Raw genomic sequence first — 27,049 nt, forward strand, 5'->3', positions numbered from 1 at the left:
CCTATTTTTAATTTTTTTTAAACGAAAAAAAAAGTCTTTAAAATATATTCAATAGAAAAAAATTAAATAAAATAATTTTAAAAAGTAATGTAAACATTCAAAGGCCACCGATTTTTTGAGCCACATAAATATTACATAATAAAAAAAGCGTCGTGGTAACCTTTGAATCGGATTTGAACATCGTTTCAAAGGTTACCGTGACGTCGTTTTTTTTTCGAACGGTTTTTGGCACCTATAAAGAAACGTGTTTAAGCTTAGATTAATTTTGAAGCAAATTTTTGAAAAAAAAAATGCATTAATAAGAAAATGAAATTAGGCTTATCTTTATGTTGATTCAGTTTGGTGTGGCATCTGGATGTCTCTCGATCAACATGGCTACTCCCTGTAAAGAGACATTTAAATTTTAAAGAAAAAATGACAAAAATTTAATAAAAAAATAACGTACTTGACCACCAGCGGCGCAGGCTGCTACCAATCCAATTTGTCCATCTTCTCTGACCAATCTGTTGGCCGTGTGCATGGCCAATCTTACTCCAGTGGCGGCGAAGGGGTGCCCAATGGAGAGTGAACCTCCCCAGTTGTTGAATTTGTTCAATGGAGGCACTCCAACCTTGCTGCTACGTTTCATGTACCTCTGAGCGAAGGAATCGCTATCCATTGCCTTGAAATTTGCCAAAATTTGACCCTGGAAAAGGATATTTAATTATATTTTAAATAAATAAATAAATGCCTTTATTTTCAAAAAAATTTTACAATTTGTAGACAAAGGTAAAATAAACAAACAAAAGAGAATACAAAACAAGTATACAAATTTCATTGTCAGTCTTATTGTTTAAAATAAACATTTATAAATGTTTACAATGTCAAATAAGATTCAAAAATATTTATTAAGTTTATAGTAAATACTAGCGTGTACCAGCGACTTTATTCGACGTTCGCGTCGAATTAATCTTTTGTAATGATGATAAAACAAAACAAGAATTTTCATTAACATACAAACTGGATAAAATTTTCTCACATTTATGTCAGCATGAGAAAAAACAATACGGCGATATTATTATATAACTTGGTAATATTTGAGGGGTAATTTCATCTCGTTGGAATTTGACTTTCGAAAAATCCGTTTGTCAAAAATAAGCTTTTTACGTCAAGCAGTTTAAGCAGAATCGTGGTTAAGAAATTACCCAACTTACCCAAACACTCTGTATGATTTTTTTAAAATTTCAAAATATGTAAAAAACCAAATAAATTATGCTTGTCCAAGCGTTTTCCTGAAAGACTAACCGTTTTTTAAATAACAAATATTGTAGTATTTGAGGGGCGTTTTCACCCTCTTGGAATTTGAGATTCGAGAAACCCCCCCTTATCGAACCTGTACACCCCACAGTCAATCCGTTTGCCAAAAATCAGCTTTAAACGTCAAGCAGTTAAAGCAGAATCGTGATTACTCAATGGTCATATTTTATGAAACACCCTGATTGAATTTATAAAAAATCTTAAAATATGTAAAAGAACAAAATAAAATATACGTGTTTAAGAGTTTTTCCGAAAAACTCACAGGTTTTTAAATAAAAAATATTTTAATATTTGAGGGATAGTTTCACCCCCTTAGAATTCGAGTTTCGAAAAATCCCTTCTTATCGAATCTCTACACCCTAGTCAATCTGTTTTCCAAAAATCAGCTTTTTACGTCAAGCGCTTTTTAAGCCGGATCGTGATTAATCAATGACCAGATTTTTCGAAACACCCTGTATATATTTTTAAAAAATCTTAAAATATGTATAAAAACAAAAAAAAAATATACGTGTTTTTTAGACGATGAATCTCTAGGGCGTTAAAATCAATGATTGCACAAAAATACAGTAAAAGGGGTTTATTTGGCGTAAATCGAGAACAAAATACACAAAAATCGAAAACAATATACAATAATAAAGAACAGCTGTTTACGCCAGGCGCACGCGGAACAAGTGAATGATCGGCGGCTGACAGGCTTCAGCGAGAGAAGTGTCTAGCCCTAGCAGTCAACTTTTAAGCTTGACCAATCAGGTTGGTTAGCGTGGTTATTTGAAGTGTGTTAATTCATTTGTGTTTGTCAAAAACTCTAACGTGATTGGTCGGACCTAATAGTTGCCTGCTAGGGCTAGACACAAGTTTCAGCGAGCATTGTGCGTCGACGGTGGCGCCCTCCCACCGATCGTCGCTGGTCACTTGCCGAACTACGGCCAATACTCGCGATCCCTATTATGCGAGCGGCCAGGAGCGCGAGTGTTGACTGGTGATGCTAACAGTGTTTAAGCGTTTTTTCGGAAACTTGACCGTTTTTTAAATAAAAAATATTGTAATATTTGAGGGCTGATTTTTGGAAAACAGATTGACTTTAGGGTCTGGAGATTCGATAAGAAGGGATTTTTCGAAACTCGAATTCTAAGAGGGTGAAACCACCCCTCAAATATTAGAATATTTTTTGTTTAAAAACCGGTGAGTTTTTCGGAAAAACTCTTAAACACGTATATTTTTTATTTTGCTGTTTTACATATTTTAAGATTTTTTAAAAATTTATACAGGGTGTTTCATAAAATATGATCATTGAGTAATCACGATTCTGCTTAAACTGCTTGACGCTTAAAGCTGATTTTTGGCAAACGGATTGACTGTGGGGTGTAGAGGTTCGATAAGGAGGGGTTTCTCGAATCTCAAATTCTAAGAGGGCGAAAACGCCCCTCAAATATTACAATATTTGTTATTTAAAAAACGGTTAGTCTTTCGTGAATACGCTTGGACACGCATAATTTATTTTGTTTTTTATATATATTGAATTTTTTTAAAAAATCATACAGGGTGTTCCAAAAAGTTGGGTAATTGATTAACCACGATTCTGCTTAAACTGATTTTATCGAGTTTGTATGTTAATGGAAATTCTTGCTTTGCTTTATCATCACCATTACAAATGATTAATTCGACGCGAACGAAGTTGGCGGGTACACGCTAGTAATATATACTATATTATTCATTATATGTTCGTTTTTTAATTCCGCACCTAAAAGAAAAATAACATACAGGGTTTTGCATTTAAAAAAATAAGATACAGAACATTTTAAATATTGCTATGTTGACCGCGCCATAAGAAATACCCTGTGTAAGATAATGTAAGTATTCCTTCACAAAATTATTCTGTTCTCTTTGCTGTTTTATAAAATATAGCTAAGTATATTAATAATGTAAAATTTATCACTTTTTGGATATACTATTTTTAAGTTTTTTTTTCTTTAAAGTTATTTCAAAAATTTCAAATAGGAAATATGTTTCTTCTGCGCAGATCTACCAACCTTTAAAACACTTACCTTATTTTTCTTAACAGCATTATTAAATTAAAGTTATAACTTTCGAAATTATTAACTTTACTTACCGCAAAAGCTTCATGGAATTCAAACACATCAACGTCCTTCAGAGTCAGTCCAGCCTTGTCCAGAACCAGTGGCGTCCCGTAGGCGGGTCCCAATAAAAGTTGATCAATTGGGTCTTGAGACACGTACAAAAAGTTCCTTAGGTAAGCCTTAGGCTTGAGACCCAATGCTTTAGCTTTTGCTTCAGTTGTAATGAGGCAAGCTGAAGCTCCGTCAGTCTATATTACATAAAAAAAATGTTTTGGTTTAAAAATAAATGTACTTTAAAGAAGTACTATACCAAAAACGAAGCATTGGCAGCTGTAATAGTACCATGAGGCTTAATAAAAGCCGGTTTTAGTTTGGCCAGTTGTTCCGGAGTGGATACTCTAATACCATTATCCCTGGTCAGTTCCTTATCTGACCCAGGCACCTGAAAATATTTTTAAAATAAAATAAAAACAATTTCAAATAAAAATACATATAGGAAAATCAATATAAATTTGCACTGACGTCATCAAAATGCACGTCACAATGTTGCCACTGCTACTATTTTAACTTTGAATTTTGAAAGTTCGTTATTTTTCACCAATTTTTCACTTCAATAAATTAGAATATCGATGGGTCTATTATACAGGGTGTATATTATATGAAATAATGCGGGGTTCCACCGAAACGGTCTTTATTTTATGTTTTTAAAAACGTAATCATCTGAATTTCTTCACATCTTGTTTAATCTTAAGTTGTTTGTTAATTTTGATGTTATACAGGGTCTGGCAAAAGTGCGAGGTTGTTTAAGGGTAAACCTAAAGTATGTATGTACGAACATGTATTTCAGGAAAATATTTTAACTTCTAGGTGGCTCAAAAAAATTTGTGAGTGTATCGGGATTATTTTTTTTAAATGAAACACCCTGTATATTATTGCATTTTTGGCTTCCTTTATGATCACTTTACATAATCCTAAGATATGAGTAAATATATTTTGATAGTTTCTGAGATATTTATAAATAAATAAAAAAAAAATTTCTACCTTTCTTAAAAAAAATTATTACAAATACAAGAACTGCCCTGAACTCAAAACTATATTAGATATTTACTTTAGATGGTCTGTACTTACTTTGCTATAAATACGGTAATCGTTAATCATACAGGATGTTTAAAATTCTACGCCGAACTTTCTAAAATATAAAATAATTTTTCTTCGTTTTTTTTTTAATGGAACACCCAGTATATTATTATTTTTATTAGATGGGGAATTAAAAAATGGACATTTTTTTATTTAAAATACGACAGAAAAATCATTGGGTGTCTTTGATAAAAATTTACTGTGGAAAATGCCATATGAAACATAAAACCGCGAATATCTGCGAAACCGTTAAAAATTTTGAAATACTCTAAATACAAAATATGTTCATTTTTTAATTCTCCATCTATCAAAAAAATAATATACAGGGTGTTCCATTTAAAAAAACGAAGAAAAATTATTTTATATTTTAGAAAGTTTCGCGTAGAATTTTGAACATCCTGTATGATTTACGATTACCATATTTATAGCAAAGTAAGTACAGACCATCTAAAGTAAATACCTAGTAGAGTTTTGATTTCAGGCCAGTTCTTGTATTTTTAATATTTTTTTTAAAAAAGGCTGAAAAAAATTTTTTTATTTTTTTATTAATATCTCTGAAACTGTCAAAATATATTTACTCATATCTTAGGATTATGTAAAGTGATCAGAAAGGAAGCTAAAAAATGCAATAATATACAGGGTGTTCAATTAAAAAAAAATCATCCCAATCTACTCACAATTTTTTTGTACCATCCTATAAAAGTTAAAATATTTTCCTAAAATACATCCTAGTATATATTTAGGTTTACACTTAATCAAAAATTTCCCAGTTTTTTATTCTAAAAGCTACAGATGCCCGACGCACTATTGCCAGACCCTGTAGTTAGAAAACTACATACTATTTTAACCATAATACATCTTTTAATGATTTTTTTGATTTCTCCATACCTGTATTGGTATTAAATCTGTGAAATATCCCTTTTCAAAGGCTTGCTGGGCCAAAGTATGCGATCTCAGAGCAAAATCGTCCTGTTCCTTTCTCGAAACACCAAATGCAGCAGCTAGTCTATCAGCCGAATGGCCCATAGTCTCTCCAGATGAAAATTCAGCCACTGCCGGAAGCTATAAAAATAATATTAACTCTACTGTTTAATTTTTTTGAAGTTTTTTTTTACCTCTGGAATGAAGAAATCGGGCCTAAGGCTTGCTAAAAGTGCTAGTTTTTGCTGGGGAGTTTTTGCTTTGTTCGCTCTGAGTAAAAGACTCCTCATTTTCCTGCTGTGCCTGATTGGGATGTCTGACATGAACTCTACACCCCCGGCGACAATCATTTCATACACGCCACTGTTTATCAGTCCAATAGCTAGAAGAATTAATCAGTATAATCATTCACAGACTGGTGATAAAGTCTATACATACTGGGTAAATTTCAATTTAGGTAGCTTTTATTGAAATTTAAATATAAAATATAATGTTTAAATAATTTGTATAAAAAGTATATTACCAGTTGTCATTGCAACGTTGGAAGATATACATGCCATGGTCACTGTATGTGCCGGAGTTTTATCACTATACCCTGCACATAAAGCCGCCTCCCTAGCGATATTTGAGGTTTTCACTTCCTGAATTACTGTACCGTAAATAACATAATCGATCATGTCTTTTGGGATGCCTGTTTTTTGTAAAATACCCCTAGAAAAAAATGTGTGTCTCACTGTAATCGAGTGCCTATAGTTAAAAAATACCTTAAAGCAACTGTAGCTACTTCGTGGGGCATCATTTTGTTATAATCTGTTCCGGACATCAAGAACGGTGTCCGAACACCATCGACTAAAACTATGTTTTGTCCAGGACTTTTCAGAGTTTTTTTCTCATTTAATTGATTCCCTAATGAAAAGGTCCTAAGAATATCTAGAAAAAATCATTAAAAATGTCCTGTTTAACATTAATTCATGATATACCCTAAAATTAGGATATTTTTGCAAAAAAAACAAAGTATAAGAATTGTGAACTTTGTCCAGTGTAATCGCGGGTACAAAAGGACAAGAAAAAAATAACAAATCTGTTTACTTACTTGTAGATTGGCTTTTGAAAGCCAACGGATTTTTGCTAGCCAAGTTTCTTGCTAAGTAGGATGCCATATTTAACTGATTCTATTTTATCTAACGTTATAAAAATTTACAGGACTAACTGTAAAGCCGGACGGGAGTAATCTTATAAAGCTAGGGCTACCGAAAATTTATCTGTAATAAACTAATTAAAAACAAAAATTCCACCAACTGGACTTTAACCCTAACCTACATCACATTGCCACTTCCCCTTTTTTTAGTTATAAAAATAAAAATCACAAAGGGTGGGAGAAAATTATCCGGTTAAATAAAATGAAATGCACTTAATATTTGTTTTATGACGTCATAGAAATTTTTTGCCACAGAGCAAATGTATGAAGTAGTTCTAATGTATTGGGGCAGGGATGAGCTTTTAGTTCTTTTGTTTTATTACGCATAGTAAAAAAAATACATGTAGCAAAACGAAAATAACTCTAAAAAATCGGTTTTTAGTTAAATTTTGATTTTTCCACAAAATAAAAACGATATTATCAGGAAACTTGCTACAAACATAGCGTAACAAATTAAAATAACAGCGTTGTTAGAGAACTAGGCATATCTAAAGATAAATTTCAATAAAATAAAACGAAAGCTTAGAGTCTGTTATTTTTTTATTTATTCGTCACATTATACGGTTACTATAACATCAAATTAATTGTTTAACTTGTACATTAATATAATGGTAAGTTAAATTTTAGGGAAACGTTATATTATAGGTTCTTTAAATTATTCATTTATTATATTTTATATAATATTGCACACACCTTATTATAATTCTAAATATCGACTAGAACTTTTTTTAACATCTATTTGTTCATTCAAAACGTTTTTAAAGCAGTTAATATAATTTTTTTATGATTTTTCTCCATCTTAAGGATTAAATACCGAATGATCGAAAAAAAAACGGCGTCAAAGACGGCTGAGGAATGAAAATCGATGATAATTTGAGCGAGTTTAATCTCTAGATGTCATTTACTGAAAATTGACATAAAACTTGCCAAAAATTATCATCGATACTAATTCGCAGCCTTCTTTGATGCCGTTTTTTTCGATCCAATGGTACAATCATTTACTTTAAATATTATAATCAGGAGGAGAATTTTTAATACACATCACATTAAATTTAATGAATTACTATTACTGGTTATATAGTTTATAATACTTTAATCTTTTAGATTAAACATTTTAACATTTTTTTTTAAATTAACGATTACTTTTCCTAGTGTTATTTTAATATTAGCACTAAATACCATGCACTCTAATGGTAACTAATTTATTTTGGGGGTCGAGAATAGGGCGAAGTCCTATATTTGCTCTCCGCATGGTGGCGAGAACTCGAAGAAGCCTTAATCTTACTCCACTCGGACGAGGAAGATTTTGGTTCTGTACACACAATTATTTTTACATTATTATTAAGGTTTAAGGCACTATAATATCACTCTGATTTAAGGGTTATTTAGTTTTTAAATTTGTTATAACTCCAATTTAACGTCAACAACAACTGCAAGGTACACCTGTAAAAACAACTAACCCTTCTCAGGATAGAAACATAAATTATAACTGAAAATATAAATAAAAATTAAAAATAAACATGACTAAAAGAATACAAGGCAATGTTACCAGAAATTGTCGAGCGAATTTCGTCAAAAAGGAGCCTTAAAAACCTTCATATTCCTTCAGCTTCACAAAAAATTCCAGACCTTGTGAAAAAACACCAAATTTCGTGTATTTTACCTATTTTAATTAGGAGAAAATTTTTAAAAACTTATTTCTGGTAATTTTTGGACGTAGATGTATTTAAATAAACTTTTTATTAAAAAAATAACAGGAATTTCGAAGTGCGGACTTTTTGACAGCAACACTGCTTTAAACCACAGCTTAAACTGAGGCTTCCTTAATCCTTAATTAAACATGGTTAAAGCGAAAAAATAGATGTAGGAAAAACAATAAATACTCCTACTACATATTTTAACAATTTTTATTGTGTAAAAAACTACCAGAAACCTTCATATTGTCTTCTTTTTGGAAAAAAATCCTTTTTAATCGAAGAAATTGGACTGTGAAATCCTTCATATTGAAGAAAATCCTCCAATTCTGGCAACACTGGTTGGTATGACAGGAGGAAGCTCAACAATTGGCGCGCAATTTAAAAATTCAGTACATAAAATGCTGTGCTAAGATAATTTTAAATCACAAATTTTGCTAAAAACGCTTCCTTGTATTCTTTTAAGTCACTGATAGATAAAAATAATAGGTACTTACCCCTGTAATAGTCGCTATCATAATCATACGGATAATAAGCACTCTTAGACGAACTCGAAGACATTGAAGACATCCTCACATACTCTGGCTCATAGTAATCGTCATCAATACCATAATTATCCTCCATTGCAACCCGAGCCCTGTCCAAAATCGACATGATCTTCGTTTTGGCTGGCATAACAGGCCTGGTGTTCGAAGGTGTAAGTACCGGCGTCCTTGTAGCTGTCCTCATCGGTGGTAAAGGTGCTCTCGAAGCTGGCAAAGCTAAAAAATTGGGTGTTTTAAATTTAAAATACTATTTCCTGATTTTTTTCCGTAAAATACATTTGAGTATTGTGCGTTTTGGGATGAGTTCCCGTTCCCTCTCCCTGTGTGGCTCATCGCCGGTCATTATTTCCATTTCTCTCATCTGTTCTTGTCTGATTGTGTCGTTATTGTCGGGAATAAGGTATTTACGTACTTCAGCCAGAGCAAAAGCCACCCTAGCGTGGGCTTCTGCAGGGGGACCTAGTAGTAAACAAAAATATTGCACTATAATGTATGAAACTTTCAAATTCAGTCACCTAGAGCGGATATTTCGACATGCAAATCGTCAGCAAGATGGGCGTATTTTGGATCCAATGATTTCCGTAATTCCTCTTCCTTAGCTCTGTCTTTCATTGATCCCCTCCCTAGAACAGCCATTTTGCACATTGTGTCTTCTTGTAGACGTTTCATCGAGTTTCCTTTCGGACCCAACAGTTTTCCCACAAAATTGAACTAAAAAAATGTAGATTTTCTTTTAAATTATACTGAACCATATATATTTTTTCCTAAAACTTACTTTCGGATGTTCTCTTACGGGTACTAAAACTTTTACAGTAACTTTTATCGGTTTTTCTCGGTAAATGTCTACGTATTTGTACTCTCTAGGACTAGGTCTCCCTACTAGTTGAACCTTTGAAATTTCTTTAAAAAACTATGGTTAGTACGAAGGTTTTTTTTGGTAAAAAGCTTACCTTGATCTACTAAGCGACAGGCGTTGGGTAGTTTCGCGTTATCCATGTATATTTTCTCTGCCATTAGTTCCCTCACGTATTCGGCTGCTTTCTGAGAAGCTTTGGACTCTTCATTTTCACCCTCAGCGTTGTCTTGTTGCCTTTCCCGTTCCATAGATAATCCAGAAGTTGTAGATTTCCTTTTCGTATCTGGATAAGAGATATAATCGTCGTTCGTGTCGTATTCCTGGGACATAATTTGAAAAAGATCTTTTTACAGGAAGCTGAGAATAAATGAATGCAAATCTGAAAGGGATGTTATTGATTTTTGAGCGTTCCCAGTTTCCAGGTTAAAGTAGGTGATTAAATTTTCCCATAACGAAAAATCCCTAGAAATCCCTAAAATATTAAGTTAAAGTTTATAAATTAATTAAATCAGTTTAAAAATGAAGTGTTTTTAGTGGAGTTTACAGTTTTAGGTATACCCAGTTTTATTTTAATACTATTTTATATTTAGAGATCTAATAACTTTTTCAATCGCCCAAATTGAAAATTCCCTCTCGATTTCTTCTTCTTTTTTTCTTTCGAGGCTCAAACTGTCAGGGTTTTCGGGAAACGTTTTCCTAGGAATATTTTCAAAAAATAAAAGGTTCAAAAATGTATTAAACATTTCTGTTTCATTTATTTCAATATATAGTTGTGCTTATGTTAATAAAATAAGAATATATACGCGATAATACGCGTAAAAAATTAGTTTTCTTACGGGAGTTTCCTACAAAGTAAACACACTTTGTAGGAAAATGTAAAAACGTAATAAATAATTGAAAATGAATGATGGAAACAAAAGGAAATACCATTTTTCTTTTTATTACAGGTATTTTCAAGCAAAAATAGCTTAAAATGTATTATAATACTACTAGTTTTAATAAAACAAGAATCGACACAGGGATGTTGAGCAAATAAAAAAACTATAACTGTGCTATAACGTAAAAAAGTATTTTTTACGCTTAAAAAATTAGTTTTTTACGAGGTAGGTGTTTATGTTGAAGGAAAATGTAAAAAACGTAATAAACAGTCGGAAATGTATGTTGGAAAGAAAAGGAAATACAATTTTTATTTTTATTAAGCTATTTTCAGAGTATTTTCAAGCAAAAATGGCTTAAAAATGTATTTTAAAAACAAGGATGGGTACAGGGATGGTGAGCAAATAAAAACAATAATGTAAAATACTATTTTTTACGCGTAAAAAATAAATTAAAACGTAAAAAACGTAATAAACAGTAAAAATGTGTTTAAAACAAAGGGAAATAATATCTTCACTTCTTTACGAGTATTTTTAACAAAAAAGAATGCATTCAATGTGTTGTTTTATTCAATTTCATAACAGTTTCAACGATTTATTGTTTGTCACTTACAAGCTACACTATTAAGACAAATACGAATATATATGTACACAGCACAAGCTACGAATCTGCGGGGATAATGGAGGACGTCCTTCCTACTGTATGTGACTCTGCACGGCACTGCAGTACAAGCAGTGGGGATCAAAGACCGCCAAGAAGGAGACCGCGGAAGGGACCCCCTCGGACGCCGCCCTAGGGCGGCTGCTGAGACTCGCTGCGTCACCGACGAGACATGGTCTCCAGGCTGTACACGTTGACGCAGCAGTCGGAAGTTCCAGCAGCCCAAACGACCTACAAAAATAAAAAAAATATTATTTAGTTATTTCTTTGAATAAAAAGATTAAAGGAGCATATCAAAAATTTTACACACACTTCAATTTGTTGAAATAAAATGTCACGCATTCATCAAAGGTATGTCCCGATCACCATGACAACCGTTTACTTTGTTACTCGGCGCGGCCTACTATCTACTAAGTGGGTATTTTAAGAAAAATCTGAAATGTTGAGGTTAATAGTGAAAATAAATATAGAGTGTTATATATTTTCGAGAAGCCCATGCCAAGCTGAATTAGAAAATTTAAAAATATACAGGGGGTTCTATTTAAAAAAACATAAGTATAGTTAATATCTCAAAAAATATTTTTTTCGATAAAAGTCTGACTACGCCATTGCATTCTACACAGAAAAGTGCCTTTAGAATGTATAATTCATTTTTCCGTGGTTGCTGAAATAAACAAACTATCGAACATCTTCAAAAAGTAAAAAATTTGAGAATCACCCTGTAGCTTCGAAACCGATCAAGATAGCCACGATCCGTTCGCGCCATTGTAATTTTTTCAAAAAAAGAACCCGAGACTGCAGTATCAAAATTTGAATATTTCTCACGGTTTCCTAGATACCCTATAGAAACAACCAAAATGGTCCACCCTGTACATCAATAAATAAATAAATAATCCATAATAACGCTTAGAATAATCTTCATAATGGACTAGTTTTTGTCAATATGTAATCAGTAAAATAAGCTATAAAACAAATAAATCCAATAATTACTAAAATATTAGTTATTAAATCAAAAATAAAAGGTAAAAATTTTTAAAAAATGATATAATAAATATATTGTTTGTCATTTTTAAATTAAGATTTATCTCATAAATCCATCACAGTCTGGCAGCGCTGTCGCCACCGCTTGTCACTCAAAGTTGACCACGTGCATCGGAAATTGTGTTTTTGAAATCCTCTACTACACTCTAAATAACTACATGCAATGACGTCACGCTTTAACCGACAGAGGCCTTCTTTTTTCGATGAAGATGGTTCAATTGATATTGTGAAATTTGGTCACATTTGCTGTCCTCCTTTCACGCAGTTGAGTAGCTCTGAAGTGTTCAAGAACGCGATACTCTTACTCCATTCAATTGAGTCATTGAGTCATAAAGAACCCCGAGAACTGTTCCGCGCCATATGGAGGTACCAGGCTATCGAGCACCGCTCCTTTCAGAACCGTTCTCGACTAGCCCCAGGGCGTGAAGCCCGGAACTCGAAGTTCGCGAATGGAGGACAGCAATTACAAGACTTTAACAAAACAGTGACGGTTATACAGGGTGTACCAAAAGTTTATACAGATTTAATTCAGCACACCTTAATATTTATTTGTATATTATTCTTACCTTATGAGGATGAAAATTAAGGCAACCTACTGGTCCTATCCTCTGTCCTAAAATGCCTTCGTACGACCTTACGGTACTCAGCAAGTTACCGTCAAGCGTAAAAATATTGATAAACTGGTTCTGAGATCCACTGAAAGAAAAAAAATTGTAATAATAATAATACCGATATTAAAACAGCGAAATATTACCAAACATATATGTTAGCGCTCCTATGAAACGCCATACAGGACATGTCGCTGTTCTGAGTCGGTTTGTTCGTGTGCAGCGACTCGTTTCTTCTGATGTCGTACAGTTTGACGTCACCTTCTGAGCTACCGCTCACTACCAGGTTGTCTTTGAGCTGGACAGACAAAACGGACTTGCTGTGTTCCATCCATACCTTAACCCTTGCTTCCTGAGGTCCACATCTTCTGTCGAATAACCTAGAGCAGGAAAAAATATCAACAAATGCTCATATTCTGCGTCTGAGTCATATAAGTATAACCGAGAAAAATCAAGGTGTTTTTTGATTTAAGTAAAAATAATCTTCGAAGTCACGGAGTTTTTAACAGGATATCCTAGATCATATTTATACTTACGTGGATAAATCAACCCAAATAAGTTTAGCATTAAAAAATACGTCTCTAATAATAATAATAAAGCACTAAATAGGTAAATTTCTGAAATGACAACTTCATTTGACAGTTTTCTTTTACCTTGACTGGTGCTCACAAGTAAATACAGGGCCATAAGAAAGGAGAAATATTTAAAAAGAAATCGGCGATAACTCGTAAACGAGCTAATCAAAAATATCTAAAGTTATTCTTTTGAATGTGGGTTTCAGTGCTCTTCAATAAACCTAAATAGAATTATTCTCTAAAATAATTAGGGAAGCCAATAATTGACCCCATTAAAATTTACATGGTATTTCCTATGTCCCGTCCGCCGATGCAACACCCGGTATATGATCTAGGGATAGTATGCATACCTTACTGAACCATCTGTACAACCTATAACTACGAGGCCTGACCTCGGACCATTAGGAGAAGATTCTTCTTCTTCTAAAAGCCCGTCATCGGCTACAGATCTTTTCTTCTTCAACAACGAAGGTGTGAAGTCGAAGCTCGGGCCTGCGTAGGACGAGTCTATACACGTCACTGAAGCGTCAGTACCTGAAATTAATCTATGGTCAATGACTGAGGAGCACTAATACAGCCTTCTTATAAAGCTTTAATAAAAAGATTAATGACGGAGCAGTTCAAAAAACTTATGGAACACCCTATATATTAATTGATTTTCGGATTCTAGAAAAAAAATCAAAAGGAGTTTTATTAAAGAAGCCTATACCTAAAATCTAAGGATTTTGAAATATTTCACATTTTGTGAAAATGAAGAGTAAATTTTAACTTTCGATTACAGCTACCTAAATTTTAGTTGATCTTGTATTGATAGCTCTGATATTTAATTACAGTAACCATTGTACGTTAATCCAAATTGAAATTTGACCCGAAAAGTTATAGAGGGTGAGACAAAATTAATATGGAACATTAGTCACATTTAAAAGCAAGTTACTCCTTTATTTTAAATGAAACACGCAGTATATTTTTTCGGTGTTCAATGGGGAATTTATATATCTTCAAAATATTATTAAGGTTGCCTACCCCTCAGACAAAGAATTTTCCAGATATTTTAATTTTTATGATTTTGCTCCAGTAAATATTTATTATTTCAAAAAATCTTGGTGGCTGTGTGATATACCTTTTGTTAATTTAACAAAAATTAAAGATTGTAGAGTAAAATACTCAAGGGTAATAAAAAGATACACGTTTAAAACATATTTCAGAATTAAAACTGGATATAAACCTATAATTATGCGACAAAAATTAGCTAAATGAAATCAAATACTCAAAATGCTTCCTTTCCTGTTAACTGCATAAAATTATTTTCTTTTCAAAATTATATTTTCATTTTAAATGGCATATGTGGAGTTTTACTTCGAAAAGCAGCTACAATAATTTTTCTCATGTTGTCGACACTAGTTGGTCGAGTTTTGTAAACAATACTGTCTGGGAATATGTTAATTCCCATAAGAAAACCAAGACTAGATAAAATATTCTATTAATTGGTGAATGCATACTGCATTCACCAACTAACAGAATCATATCAATTCTCTCTGATGTAGGATAAGTTTGCATTTTCGGTAAATTTCTGAGAATTTTTTTTGCTTAAAAAAATTCACACAAAATTGTTGAAAAGTTGTTAAAGTTGGACTAATTATTAGACATGTTGAAGTAACGTCAGACATATCACAACCTAGAGATGGGGACATTCCGGGAATCTTATTTTGACGGCATGTTCCTGGGAACGTTCCCAGGAACGTTCCCCAAATCGGGATAGCGGTAGGAATGGAATTTTTTTTAATATTATGAAAAATTGGAAACTTTCCGGGAAGGTTCCCGGAAATATTCCCCAAAGGCAGAAAAGTGATAAGACCAAACAACAGAAGCAACACAAGTCGATAAAAGAAACAAATTTAGGTTATGTTTATAACCTAGTTTCTCTTCTTCTTTTTACTTGTGGCGTGGCCTGTTCACAACTTTTCCAATGTTTTGATTACTTTCCCTAAATGTAAGAAAAGTTCCCGAAAAGTGGGGAATGTTCCGAGGAATATTCCAACTCGCATCAGAATACAACTTTCCCGAATTTCAGTCACTTTCCCGACCTTAGAGGAACGTTCCCGGAACATGGGCACGTTCCCTGAGGCACGTTCCGACCTGCACATCACTATCACAGCCACCTAGATTTTATCAAATAATAAAGATCTACTCAGATCGAATCATGTAAATGAAAATATCTAGAAAAATCTTTGTTTGAGGGGTAGGCAACCTTAATAGTATTTTGAAGAGACATGAATTCTCCATTGTATCTTTTTATTCTAAGTAAACTCAATAAAGAAAAATACTATTTTTATAAAAGGACCAACATAATATTACCTGTGGGTATATCAAAAGCCTTCATTTCCTTCTTTGTATCCCATAACCTTATAATCCTAGTATCACCCGTAGTTAAAACAGTCTCTGTATATTGCTCCCAGGCCAACAACACCCCTGAAAAAATACAGGGTAAACAAAAACATAACCTGGAAAAATTCTCGGTAGCTAATGTTGGCTTACCTGTTTGCTTAAACCTAAAATCACTAAATGCTTGCCAAGCGGTCACCAATGAAGGTTCCCTGCTAGTCCCCACGTTGGGTTTCCACAGCCTTATACTACCGTCGTCTGCAGCAGACATTAACAAAGACAAATCGTGTCCATTTACCCATTCTAATGCCGTTATTTTTGATGTCCGGCCTTTAAACGCCGATTTCTGTTGTAAGGCTGTCGTTTTGGCTCCCGTACCCCAGTCCCAAATGCTACAAAAAATATACAAGGTGTTTGTTGAGAGTCCATTTCACTTAGTCCGAAAAAGTAGAAAAATAAACGTTCGGAATTTTTAACGTTTTATGTAAAACTGTCTAGGTATTTTTACACAAATGAAGAAGGAAATTAAAGATAAAGGATTATACTATGTCCGTATTATTGTAGCACATTTTTAGACAACTTCTTTATTTTTAAGATTTTGATGGTTAAACATCAAAAAAATATTTCTTATGTTTGGACTAAATTTTCTCGAAAATAAAGACATAATTTAAAATTCCGTTACAATACGGAAATAGATAGAAGTTTTGTGATTATAGTGATATATAATTTATATTGTTTTGTAACAAATTGCTCGATATTTTATGGCAAATGCTGAAGCTCTGCAAACCTTAATCAAAGTACGTGTGTTTGGAATTTTGGGTGTGACTTGGGATCTTTTACAAGATGTTTAAATAAAAAAAAATTCGATAGGTTTGTTTTTTTTTCGTCCAAATATTTAAAAAAACCCATCCATTTACTTTTAGTGCATTGCAGTTTTCAGCAATCGTGTGTAACTTTTTTATTTATGAAGATTTTCACATACTGTCTGCTAAGAAAATATAGCAGAAATAATAAGAATTTTTGAAAAAACTACAATTTATTTCTAATGGGTTTTTATATTCAGAATTCTAATAGCGCGACCACTGTCAAACACCTACTCAATTCCACTTATTTTTACCAAAAGTGCGAGTGTTTTTAACTTGCACTTAAAAATTTACAGGCTATAGGAAAAATTACAACGACTCGTTAATAAATAAACAAACAAAGTATCACGTGCAAAGTTTCCCGGTTTATTTCGTACGTTCGGCAACGTTTTTACTGTTCTCTCTATGTTCAGTACATTACAACTAACCTTTGCCAGCCCTGAGTATAGTATAGGCTGACAGGTAAAATGTTAAGTGTGGACGAGGCTTTATACTTACGAAAATAAGTCGCTGCCGGCCACAGCAATTTGCTGATTGAACGGGTGCAGTTGTATCAAACTTGGAGGTAACGACGTCCTGGTATGGAACACTTGCGTCTCTATTTTGGACTTAATGGCTCTTTGTTGTTCCTCGGCAGCTTCTAGCCTTATGGCCGCATTTCTGCAATAAACACACAGATAAAAAAATAAATAAATAGAAAACTGAGAATAAAAACCATACAAGTTTAATGTCAATTTTAATAAAACCACCTCGCCAAAAATCATCGATAGTCATTCCTCAGCCCTCTTTGACGCCGTTTTTTTTCGATTATACGGTACTAACTCACCTCATTCTTCTCCAATCTCTTTCGTAGTACTCTTGCGACTCGATATCGCTGTAATCCACGTCTTTTTTCGTTTTGACAAACTTTTTTGACGACCACGTGACGAAATTCGTCGAAACCAACGGTTTTCTCATAATCTGCGACTTCTGATCCCCTGTCTCGTCCACCGAGTTCTTTTTCTTCCTTGTTCTATTCGCCATTGCCGACCTAAATACATTTTTTTATCGTTAAATCAACTTATTTTTCACTGCCACAGATCTTTAAAAATTACCTGGTTAATTTAGTGTGAAAATCCCCGCTAGAATGCAGGGTTGGCGGACTTTCCCCTGATAAATACATGCCCCTGTTAGGGCTGGGCGGTAGGCTCATGCTGGAATGTCTACTGTCGGCCATTTCACGCTGCTCCTAATATTATTAAAAATAATAAAAAATATGAATATTTCAATTTTGAAGTAAACATTTATAACACAGAAAAAAACATCATCAATAAAAAATCGACCATTTTACACTGTACTGGTGCACTTAGATAACAGTATTTGATCTATAATTCTTAATATCTATGGGCGAGGTAGTTTAAATGTTCAAAGAAGACAGTGGCGCACCTGTGTACAAAAATACTAAATAAAAATATAGTGTCATTTTTTCCGTCATTTAATCTATAATTTTTAATGTCTGTGACCGAGATAGTTCAAATGCTCAAAGCAAAAATACTGGATTAAAATATACAGAAATAATGTAATGTACGAAAATAGTAAATAAAAATATAGTGTCATTTTTTTTCCGTATCAGTACTCAATCTATAATTTTTAATGTCTATGGTCAAGGTAGTTTAAATGTTCACAACATACTGTGGCGTACCTACGTAAAAAAATACTAAATAAAAACATACAGTATCATTTTTTTCCGTATTAGTACTCAATCTATAATTTTTAATGTCGATGGCCGAGGTAGTTCAAATGTTCAAAGCAAAAATGCTAAATTAAAATATACAGTGTAATTTTTTTTACGTATATCAGTACTTATTCTATAATTTTTAATGTCTATGGTCAAAGTAGTTTAAATGTTCACAGCATACAGTGACGCACCTACGTAAAAAATACTAAATAAAAATATACAGTATCATTTTTTTTCCGTATTAGTACTAAATTTATAATTTTTTGTCTATGGCTGAGGTAGTTGAAATATTAAGTATCAGTACTTATTCTACAATTTTTAATGTCTATGGTCAAAGTAGTTCAAATGTCCAAAGCAGACAGTGACGAAAATACTAAAAAAATATTATTATCAATAAAAAAAATCGATAATTCCACACTAAAATGTATTGATGACACTTGAGAAATAAGTAATCATAGAGGAAACATAAATATAAAAAACTACTCACCCTAGCCAAAGAGCGAATATGTTCGGTGATAGTAAGGCACATGTTAGCTACTTCTGGATAAGGATCGGTCTCCAAAAGACACAGCGCTATCCATATCTTCATGTAGACAGAACCGTAGCCCAACCCTGGTAAAGTACCCAAGCTACCGCTGTAGCTGTTGGTCATGGATGGGCTGTTTATGTTGTTGATGGTGGGACTTGAAGGTATTCTTCTAAATGTGCCACTGTCTGGTTGTCCTAACCTGTCTCTGCTGGTTATTCTCGGTAGGGTGTTGCTGTTTTGAGTTTCGTTGGCATTTTGACCTTCTTTTGACGCTACAGCTGCAAAGGCTACGTCAAATGCTAGTAACAGCCATTGCAGGGCTCCTACCAGTTCCTATAAAGATTATTTTGTGTAAACATATACCTAAATTTCCCTGTATACATCTGTATTTTTTTTTTTAAATATTGAGTAAAAAATCATAAGCTACGGAGCTTTTTCGCAACATTGCATATCACCCGGTATATTTATTTTACAAATTTCTTTATTTGAAATTGGTTCTAGTAAAAAAAATAGTAAATAAGGCTGTATAGTGTCAGTTTTTTATATATCTGATTATTGAATCTATAATTTTGAATATCTATGGTCGAGATAGATTAAATTAATGTTCGAGGCAGACACAGTGGCGTACTTATGTACGAAAATACGAAATAAAATTATAAACAGTGTTATTCTTTAAATATCAGTACTTATATAATACTATCTATAGTTTTTAATATCTATAGGAGAAGTAATTCAAATGTTCAGGCAGTGGCGCACATATATATGTACGTAAATACTCGAAAAATATAGTTATATTTTTTAGGAATGATTATTTAATCTATAATTTTAAATATTAATGGCCGAGGTAGTTCAAATGTTTAAAGCACTTATGAACGAAGAGACTATATAAAAATATACACTCAATTTTAGATACCAGTATTTAATCTATAATTTTTAATATCTATGATCAAGGTAGTTTAAATGTCTAAAAAAAATACTAAATAAAGTTAAACAGTCTCTCATTTTTTAGATATCACTATTTAATCTGTTGTTTTTAATATCTATAGCTAAGACAATTCAAACGTTCGAAGCAAACAGTGACGTACAAAAATAACAAATAAAAATATTAAAGTGTCATTTTTTTCAGGTATTCAATCTATGATTTTTGGTATCTATGGACGAAGTAGTGCAAATGTCCAAAATAGACAGTGATTAAATAAGAATATAGTGTTTTTTTAGATTCCAATATAAAATCTATAATTTTTAATGTCTATAGCACAGGTAGTTCAAATGTCCAATGCAGACAGTGGCGCATCCTACGTATGAAAATACGAAATAAAACTATACAGTCTCATTTTTTAGATCAGTATTAAGTCTGTAATGTTTTATATCGATGGCCGAAATAGTTCAAATGCTCCAAGAAGACAGTGGCGCACATTAAAATACAAAAAAATGTTTTTTTAAATGATTATTTTACTTACCTTTCTGACTAACGGACTAGCATCGCTTCCGGCATGATTGACAAGCGTCATTGCCACGGCATGATCGATATTGTTGGCATGCTCTGACCTCTTTGATACTGAGTTGATAAAAGTTCCCAAAGCGTAGACAGCGGCGGCTCGTACTTCCGGACAAGCATCCGTCAATAATTTTGATAATTTTTCATGAGCTGTATCTCTAACACCTGTCCACCTAAAAGACACAACAAAACAATAATTTATATTTTTTTGTCGAAATGTAAAAAAGAATAAATTTATTTTTCAGAGTAAAAAAAAATATGATTATACCTTGCACTTTCATAGTGATCCCATAATCTTCCTAAACATATTGCTACCCATCTGCGTAGATTGGGGTTTCTATCCCCTAAAAATTGTGTAATATAAGAGAAAAATATGAATAAAAAAACAAAAAAAAGCTTACCTAATTGTTCTAAGCATACACTGACCAAAGACCCTTGTAACGCTGCTTCTTGACCATCTCTATTGTTGCTTACCAGACAAGACAGTACAAAAGTAGCTTGTGTACGGGTCTCAGACTAAAAAACATAGTTTCATTGATGTTATTACTATGAATAGTAAAAATGACAACAACTTTTGATGGATGCATTCAAATTTTGTTTAACAGTGTCTAAAAGTGTGAACTTTTGTGTTCATCAAGTAATTTTGACTCTTTTTTTACTTTGCATAAGAACTGTTTAGTATTTTTAAATATCTAAGATGGTTCTTCAGTGCTCAGTTTGAAAAAAGGTGGACTAAAACAGAGGAATATTACTTACCGACATTGCTGGGTCTACTAATATTGACAGAAAATACTTGTGACCTTGTTCTCTTATTAAATCTGCTTGACATGTCTAAAAAAACGTTTTTTAAGCTAACATTTTTGATTAAAAAAATGAATTTTCTTACGTTATCCACTGCTAGTATTTTCGCCCATATGTAAACCAACAACGGTCTCAATTCTTTCGCAAAACTCTGCAGAAGTTTCAAAACATACGGAAATATTCCTACAGAGAGTGCTAAGTTTACCGCCCATGGACCTTGAAAAGAAACAAAAAATCAGAAAAAATAGTAAGATTTTTTTTTGAACTACAGTAGGTACTTAAATCTATAATTTTTAATATCTATGGCCGAGGTGTTTCAAATGTTCAAAGCAGACAGTGGCACGTGGAAAAGAAACAACAAAAAATATTTTAGAACTGCGGTACTTAATCTATAATTTTTAATATCTATGGTCGAGGTAGTTCAAATGTTCAAAGGAGACAGTAGCGTATTGAAATGGAAAAAAAACAGAAAAAAACGTTAATATTTAATGTTTTAGAATTGCAGAAATTAATCTATAATTTTTAATGTCTATGAACTGAGGTAGTTCAAATGTTCAAAGCAGACAGCGGCTCTTTCAAAAGAAAAAACCTAATATTTAATGTTTTAGAATTGTCAATAATTTTTAATATCTATGACGGAAGTAGTTTAAATGTCCAAAGTGGACAGCGGCACGTTGAAAAGATACAACAAAAAAATATTTTAGAACTGCGGTACTTAATCTATAACTTTTAATAAATATGGCCGAGGTAGTTCAAATGTTTTAAGCAGACAGTGGCGGGTTGGAAAGAAAAAAAAAAATAATGTCTTAGAACGGCAGTACTTATTCTAAATTTTTTACTATCTATAGAAGAGGTACTCGTAGTTCAAATGTTCAAAACAGGTAGTGGCACTTTGAACACAGAAAAAAAATACTGTTTTAGAACTGCAGTATTTATTCTATAACTTTTAATATCTATGATCGAGGTAGTTCAAATGTTCAAAGCGGACAGTGGCGCGTTGAAAAGAAAAAAAAAACAGAAAAAACGTTAATATTTAATGTTTTAGAATTGCAGAAATTAATCTATAATTTTGAATGTCTATGAACTAAGGTAGTTCAAATGTTCAAAGCAGACAGCGGCTCTTTCAAAAGAAAAAACCTAATATTTAATGTTTTAGAATTGTCTATAATTCTTAATATCTATGGCAGAAGTAGTTCAAATGTCTCAAGCGAACAGTAGGGTGTTGAAAAGAAAAAAAAAATCTTAATATTTTCACTTATTTTACGTTTAAAATTGTATCTAAAAAAGACAGTCATACTAACCTAGGTCTAGGAATTTGCCGAGCAGTTCCAGTGCCCTAGTTCTATGGACTTGGCTGAGAAGAACTTGCAGAACTATGGGTAGCTGTTCTGGAGGACGTCTGTGTTCGGAACCTATAAAAAATAAATCGTTAAAATTAAAAAAAAAATCCTTGGGAAAATATATTTTTTGGAAAATTTACCTAACTGTAACCAAACTTGGAATGCAGTGAGTTGGTCTTCAAAAAAGGCCAGGTTTTTGTATGTGGCTTTACCGGCTAGTATCTTAGGCAACTGACCTAAAATTCACAACATTAAATACTGTTTACTGTGAAGAGATATCTTATAAACAATCAACTAGTATCCACAGACAACCTTTTTAGTTTAATGACATTGGTATATTAACCCACCTAGACTCAGGTCTAAGACAAGATCCCACGCATCCCACATGGCATGCTGAAACGTCACAGGCAAGGCAGGTGACGATATAGGAGTGCAATCGCATGATCTCATTATTCTTTCGGCTAATAAATAGTTACGGAAAAGACTAGCCACCAATAGGTCTTGTCGAAATAATTTCTGAAATAATTCTGGAAAAAAACACGTGAACCATTACTAAAAATTTTAATATTTATTAAAAACAGATTTTTTAAGTAAAACTTCAAAAATTCCATTAGAGTTCCATTTAAAAAAATGAAGAAAAATTATTTTATTTTTTATATTTTAGAGAAAGTTTGGCGTAGAATTTTGAACATCCTGTATGATTTAAGATTCCGATATTTATAGTAAAGTATGTACAGACCATCTAAAGTAAATACCTAAGATAGTTTTGATTTCAGGACAGTTCTTGTATTTTTAATACTATCTTTAGTTTTTAATATCTATGAAAGAGGTAATTCGAATGTTCAGACAGTGGCGCACATATATACGTACGTAAATACTCAAAAAATATAGTGATATTTTTTAGGAATCATTATATAATCTATAATTTTTAATATCTATGGCTGAGGTAGTTCAAATGTTTAAACCAGACAATGTCGCACTTATAAACAAAAACGCTATCTAAAAATATACAGACACATTTTTAGATACCAGTATTTAATTTATAATGTTTAATATCTATGGCCAAAGTAGTTCAAATGACGAAAGTAGACAGTAGCGCAGTTATGTACGAAAATAACAAATTAAAAAAGTGTAAATTTTTTTTGGTATCAGTATTCAATCTATAATTTGTAACATCTATGGACGAAATAGTTCAAATGTCCAAAGTAGACAGAAGAATTTTGAACACCCTGTATGATTTAAGATTCCGATATTTATAGTAAAGTAAGTACAGATCATCTAAAGTGGATTATGTAAAGTGGTCAGAAAGGAAGCTAAAAATGCAATAATATACAGGGTGTTCCATTAAAAAAATCACCCCGATAAACTCACACTTTTTTGAGCCACCCTGTAGAACTTAATTTTTTTTCCTGATCTATCTATAATTTTTAATATTAATGGCCGAGGTAGTTCAAATGTTTAAAGCACTTATGAACGACGAGACTATATAAAAATATACACCCAATTTTAGATTCCAATATAAAATCTATAATTTTTAATGTCTATAGCACACCGAAATACATACAAGTTTTTTTTATTCTCGTATTCTGTATAGGGTGTTCCATTACAAAGAGCACAACTTTGATGTGTAACATTTTTTAGGGACACCTTGTAGAACTCTACATATTTTTTAAAAATGCTTTAAATTAACCTACATATAATGTCGTTCGCCTTGGAACCTCCGCACCCTGTATAAAATTAAATATAAAAAATCTTACCTTTTGGCAAAGTATTCCAAGCAATCGTATCAGTAATCGCTGTAAAAATCCAGTTTAACTCGCCGAACATTGACTTCCTATCCGAAATATTACCCGGAACCCTAAGGAAAACACAATTACATAACCTAAAAACCCCAACAAAAAACACCAAAATAACTTACTTATCCACCATATCCAGTGTAACGTTGGGAATTAGCTTGGCAGTTGGTTGTAACACGCACCATCTTAACGCTATTTTTATTGGCGTGGTTAGACATGAAGTGAATAAATCAGCTGGTAGATCGGGGTTCATTGGTAGTTGTTGATTGGCAGCGCAAGCAGCGAGCTGAATGCATTCTTTGAAAGATGGCGGGCCTGCAGCTGGGCTAGACCTTGATTGTGACGAACTAGCTAACGATTGCTAGAAAAAAAAAACATCAGAATTTTAATCTGTATGTTTATTACTGGCAAAGATGTATTTTTAATGAAAAAATATTTTCTACTCACTTTTTTAAACTAAACAAAAATATGAGTTAGTTAAAACAGAAGATTTTAGAAAAAAAAATGAGTTTTTAATTTTTTTCATATTGTTCCACCACTTCAAAAAGTTCTAAAAAATTCCTGAGTGTAAAGAAGCATAACAGACATTTTCTGACGATTTTTAGTGAGTGACAGATTTAACAAAATGTTAAAAAAATGAAGATTTTCTTTCCTCCGCTAAAAATCGGCTTTTCGTTTAAGAATCAAGATAATATTATTTTTTCATGTTTTAGACTTCTAAAAATTAGAAAAAAATCATCAAAAATTAGTTTTTAATTTTACTATAAAAATAAAAATAAAATTGTAAAAACAGGGTTTTTTGAAAATCTCGAATATATTTTTTTTTACCCAGGAATATATATAATAATATACCCAGTAATAAATACAGGGTAGAACGAATTTGGGTGAATACCATTACACTCGGTATTTACTCAAGTACACTTACTTTGGTAATTTAAGGTACTCTTAGGTACTTAATCAATTTTAACAATACAAATACCCGGTATAATACCAGGAATATATCTACAATATTTCATCAATGGGTATATACCCTACACCACCTGGGTATATACCCAATTTTCTTTACGCGCGGTGGGAGTAAAAATTCAAGGTCGTGACACACGGGCTAGCGAGACGAAAAGCGGCAAGGTATTATAAAACTATTTGTTACACGTAAAAAAATATTTTTTATGCATAATTTTTTTTTAATTTGTTTAGTTTTGTTTTTCAACATTTCAAACTTCGACTTCGAGTATAAACTTTGATTTTTACCCAAAACAAACAAAAAAAATCAACAAAAAGACCAAATTTGGAGAAGTACAAATAACAATCATCGGTAAACTTACCTGATATTCAGACTCATGCTGTGCAGCAAATGTTTTGAAGGATTCCACTATTATTCCCGCATTGGAACAGTCATATACATATATTGATGGAGCACCCATCCACGTTTGTAAGTCGTAAATCGATAATGGAATGTACTGGGTGTAAGTCTGTATAAAAAACAAATTTTAAAACAATTTTTTTTTGTTTATGCACAAAATTTACCCTATTAAAAACCCAAATTTCTCCATTTGTCGTGGGTTTAGGAACACCGTGTCCATTATAATGGAACAGCACCCTCTCCTCTTTGGCATTGCGCCTCAATGATAAACATAATTTCTTTACTTCGTCCGAAGTAGGGTCCAAAGACTAAAAATCAGTATAAATACATTCTTAGTTTATAAAAAAAAACTTTTCTTACTAGTTTATATCTGGCTCGGGGCTGCCATCTTTCATACTGTGTTTGTAAAGCTTGCCCTACAGTTTCTAGGGCTTTTGGACCTGACATAGTCATCGGATCTATAAGATTTTAATGTTAAAATACATTCCTAAGCTGTAGGTATATTTTTTCTTACCTATCCAACACTCTAATCTTGCACAGGGTTGGGTTTTTACTACATCGGGCGGATCGACTCCAACATTTAAACACAAAACTAAAGCTACACTTACAGTTTTCATCTAAAATAATCAAAAAAATATTGTAAATATATATAAAAGTAATTTGTTTCAGTGTAATAAATATTGAACACTTAGAGCTGGTATATTTATGAATCTTTTATTAATATACTGATAAAAAAACACAGAGGAATAATGTGTATAAAAAAGGTGATTTGTGTCCAGCATTGATGAAACCTTCGCCATAAAAACAAAAATACATAAAAACCCGTAAAATTAAATTATAAATAAAATATTAATTACCCTTTCTTTCATTCTCCACGTGTGCGTTTTCCAATCGACTCCTTGTATTTTTTCCATGTGCCTATCCTCGTTAAAAGCCATAGGTAAATCGTTATCTGAAATTTCGAGTTTTTGCAGTTCTTGGCATAAACCCGCATCGTTCTCCGTAGATTCCCAAGCTTCTTCGGCCACTTCCTGCATTTTCGGTCCTTTTCCGGTTACGTTCGTCTTAAAAACTGTACAATTTTATTAACAACATTCAGAAATTTAGTTAAAACGCATTTAAAAAACTTTAAAAACACATGGCACGAAGGACGACAACAAAAACCAAACTGTCTCAGTGTGTCAATGTCACATGTCAGGGAAGTTCAAAATGGGCATGGCGCAACTAGGAATGGGAATATTATCGATATAATCATGATTATTAATTCAATTTTAT

The 27,049-nt window shown here is 32.5% G+C and overlaps 3 protein-coding genes across 9 annotated transcripts; all 3 read right to left on the reverse strand.

Annotated features, from left to right (window-relative positions):
* Positions 1–9: 9 nt before the first annotated feature.
* Positions 10–6,781, reverse strand: LOC115885313 (trifunctional enzyme subunit beta, mitochondrial). Its single transcript, XM_030904188.1, has 9 exons — positions 6,526–6,781; positions 6,197–6,362; positions 5,956–6,143; positions 5,627–5,814; positions 5,400–5,573; positions 3,685–3,816; positions 3,407–3,622; positions 446–685; positions 10–382 (listed from the first exon to the last, which is right to left on the reverse strand). The coding sequence occupies exons 1-9, from the start codon at positions 6,590–6,592 to the stop codon at positions 335–337; spliced, it is 1,419 nt and encodes a 472-aa protein (XP_030760048.1). The 5' UTR covers positions 6,593–6,781; the 3' UTR covers positions 10–334.
* Positions 6,782–7,170: 389 nt separating this feature from the next.
* LOC115885375 (KH domain-containing, RNA-binding, signal transduction-associated protein 2-like) lies at positions 7,171–10,295 on the reverse strand. 6 transcript variants are annotated; one of them, XR_004050716.1, is made up of 6 exons: positions 9,820–10,054; positions 9,645–9,769; positions 9,385–9,580; positions 9,146–9,328; positions 8,180–9,085; positions 7,171–8,119 (listed from the first exon to the last, which is right to left on the reverse strand). XR_004050716.1 is itself a non-coding variant. In XM_030904270.1 (6 exons), the coding sequence occupies exons 1-6, from the start codon at positions 10,052–10,054 to the stop codon at positions 7,833–7,835; spliced, it is 1,113 nt and encodes a 370-aa protein (XP_030760130.1). In that variant the 5' UTR covers positions 10,055–10,295; the 3' UTR covers positions 7,171–7,832. The 6 variants fall into 6 exon arrangements, 5 of the variants coding, with proteins under 5 accessions (XP_030760130.1, XP_030760132.1, XP_030760131.1 ...); XM_030904270.1 differs by having other exon boundaries at positions 7,171–7,942; positions 8,822–9,085; positions 9,820–10,295; XM_030904272.1 differs by having other exon boundaries at positions 7,171–8,073; positions 8,822–9,085.
* Positions 10,296–11,148: 853 nt separating this feature from the next.
* LOC115885331 (regulatory-associated protein of mTOR) lies at positions 11,149–26,949 on the reverse strand. Of its 2 annotated transcripts, XM_030904208.1 has the most exons (25): positions 26,632–26,949; positions 26,289–26,391; positions 26,135–26,232; positions 25,939–26,082; positions 25,737–25,883; positions 24,534–24,772; positions 24,373–24,473; positions 22,963–23,142; positions 22,756–22,851; positions 22,577–22,687; positions 21,361–21,491; positions 21,231–21,305; positions 20,876–20,990; positions 20,743–20,818; positions 20,437–20,647; positions 18,935–19,309; positions 17,825–17,958; positions 17,557–17,760; positions 17,229–17,390; positions 16,021–16,259; positions 15,841–15,954; positions 13,836–14,019; positions 13,057–13,290; positions 12,869–12,998; positions 11,149–11,492 (listed from the first exon to the last, which is right to left on the reverse strand). In XM_030904208.1, exons 1-25 carry the CDS (start codon positions 26,809–26,811, stop codon positions 11,421–11,423), a joined length of 3,855 nt encoding a protein of 1,284 aa, XP_030760068.1. In that variant the 5' UTR covers positions 26,812–26,949; the 3' UTR covers positions 11,149–11,420. The 2 variants fall into 2 exon arrangements, with proteins under 2 accessions (XP_030760068.1, XP_030760067.1); XM_030904207.1 differs by having other exon boundaries at positions 15,841–16,259.
* Between the last annotated feature and the right edge of the window lie 100 nt (positions 26,950–27,049).

The sequence above is a fragment of the Sitophilus oryzae genome, unplaced genomic scaffold (assembly GCF_002938485.1).
Source record: "Sitophilus oryzae breed Bouriz unplaced genomic scaffold, Soryzae_2.0 scaffold_381_pilon_pilon, whole genome shotgun sequence".
Lineage (NCBI taxonomy): Eukaryota > Metazoa > Arthropoda > Insecta > Coleoptera > Curculionidae > Sitophilus > Sitophilus oryzae.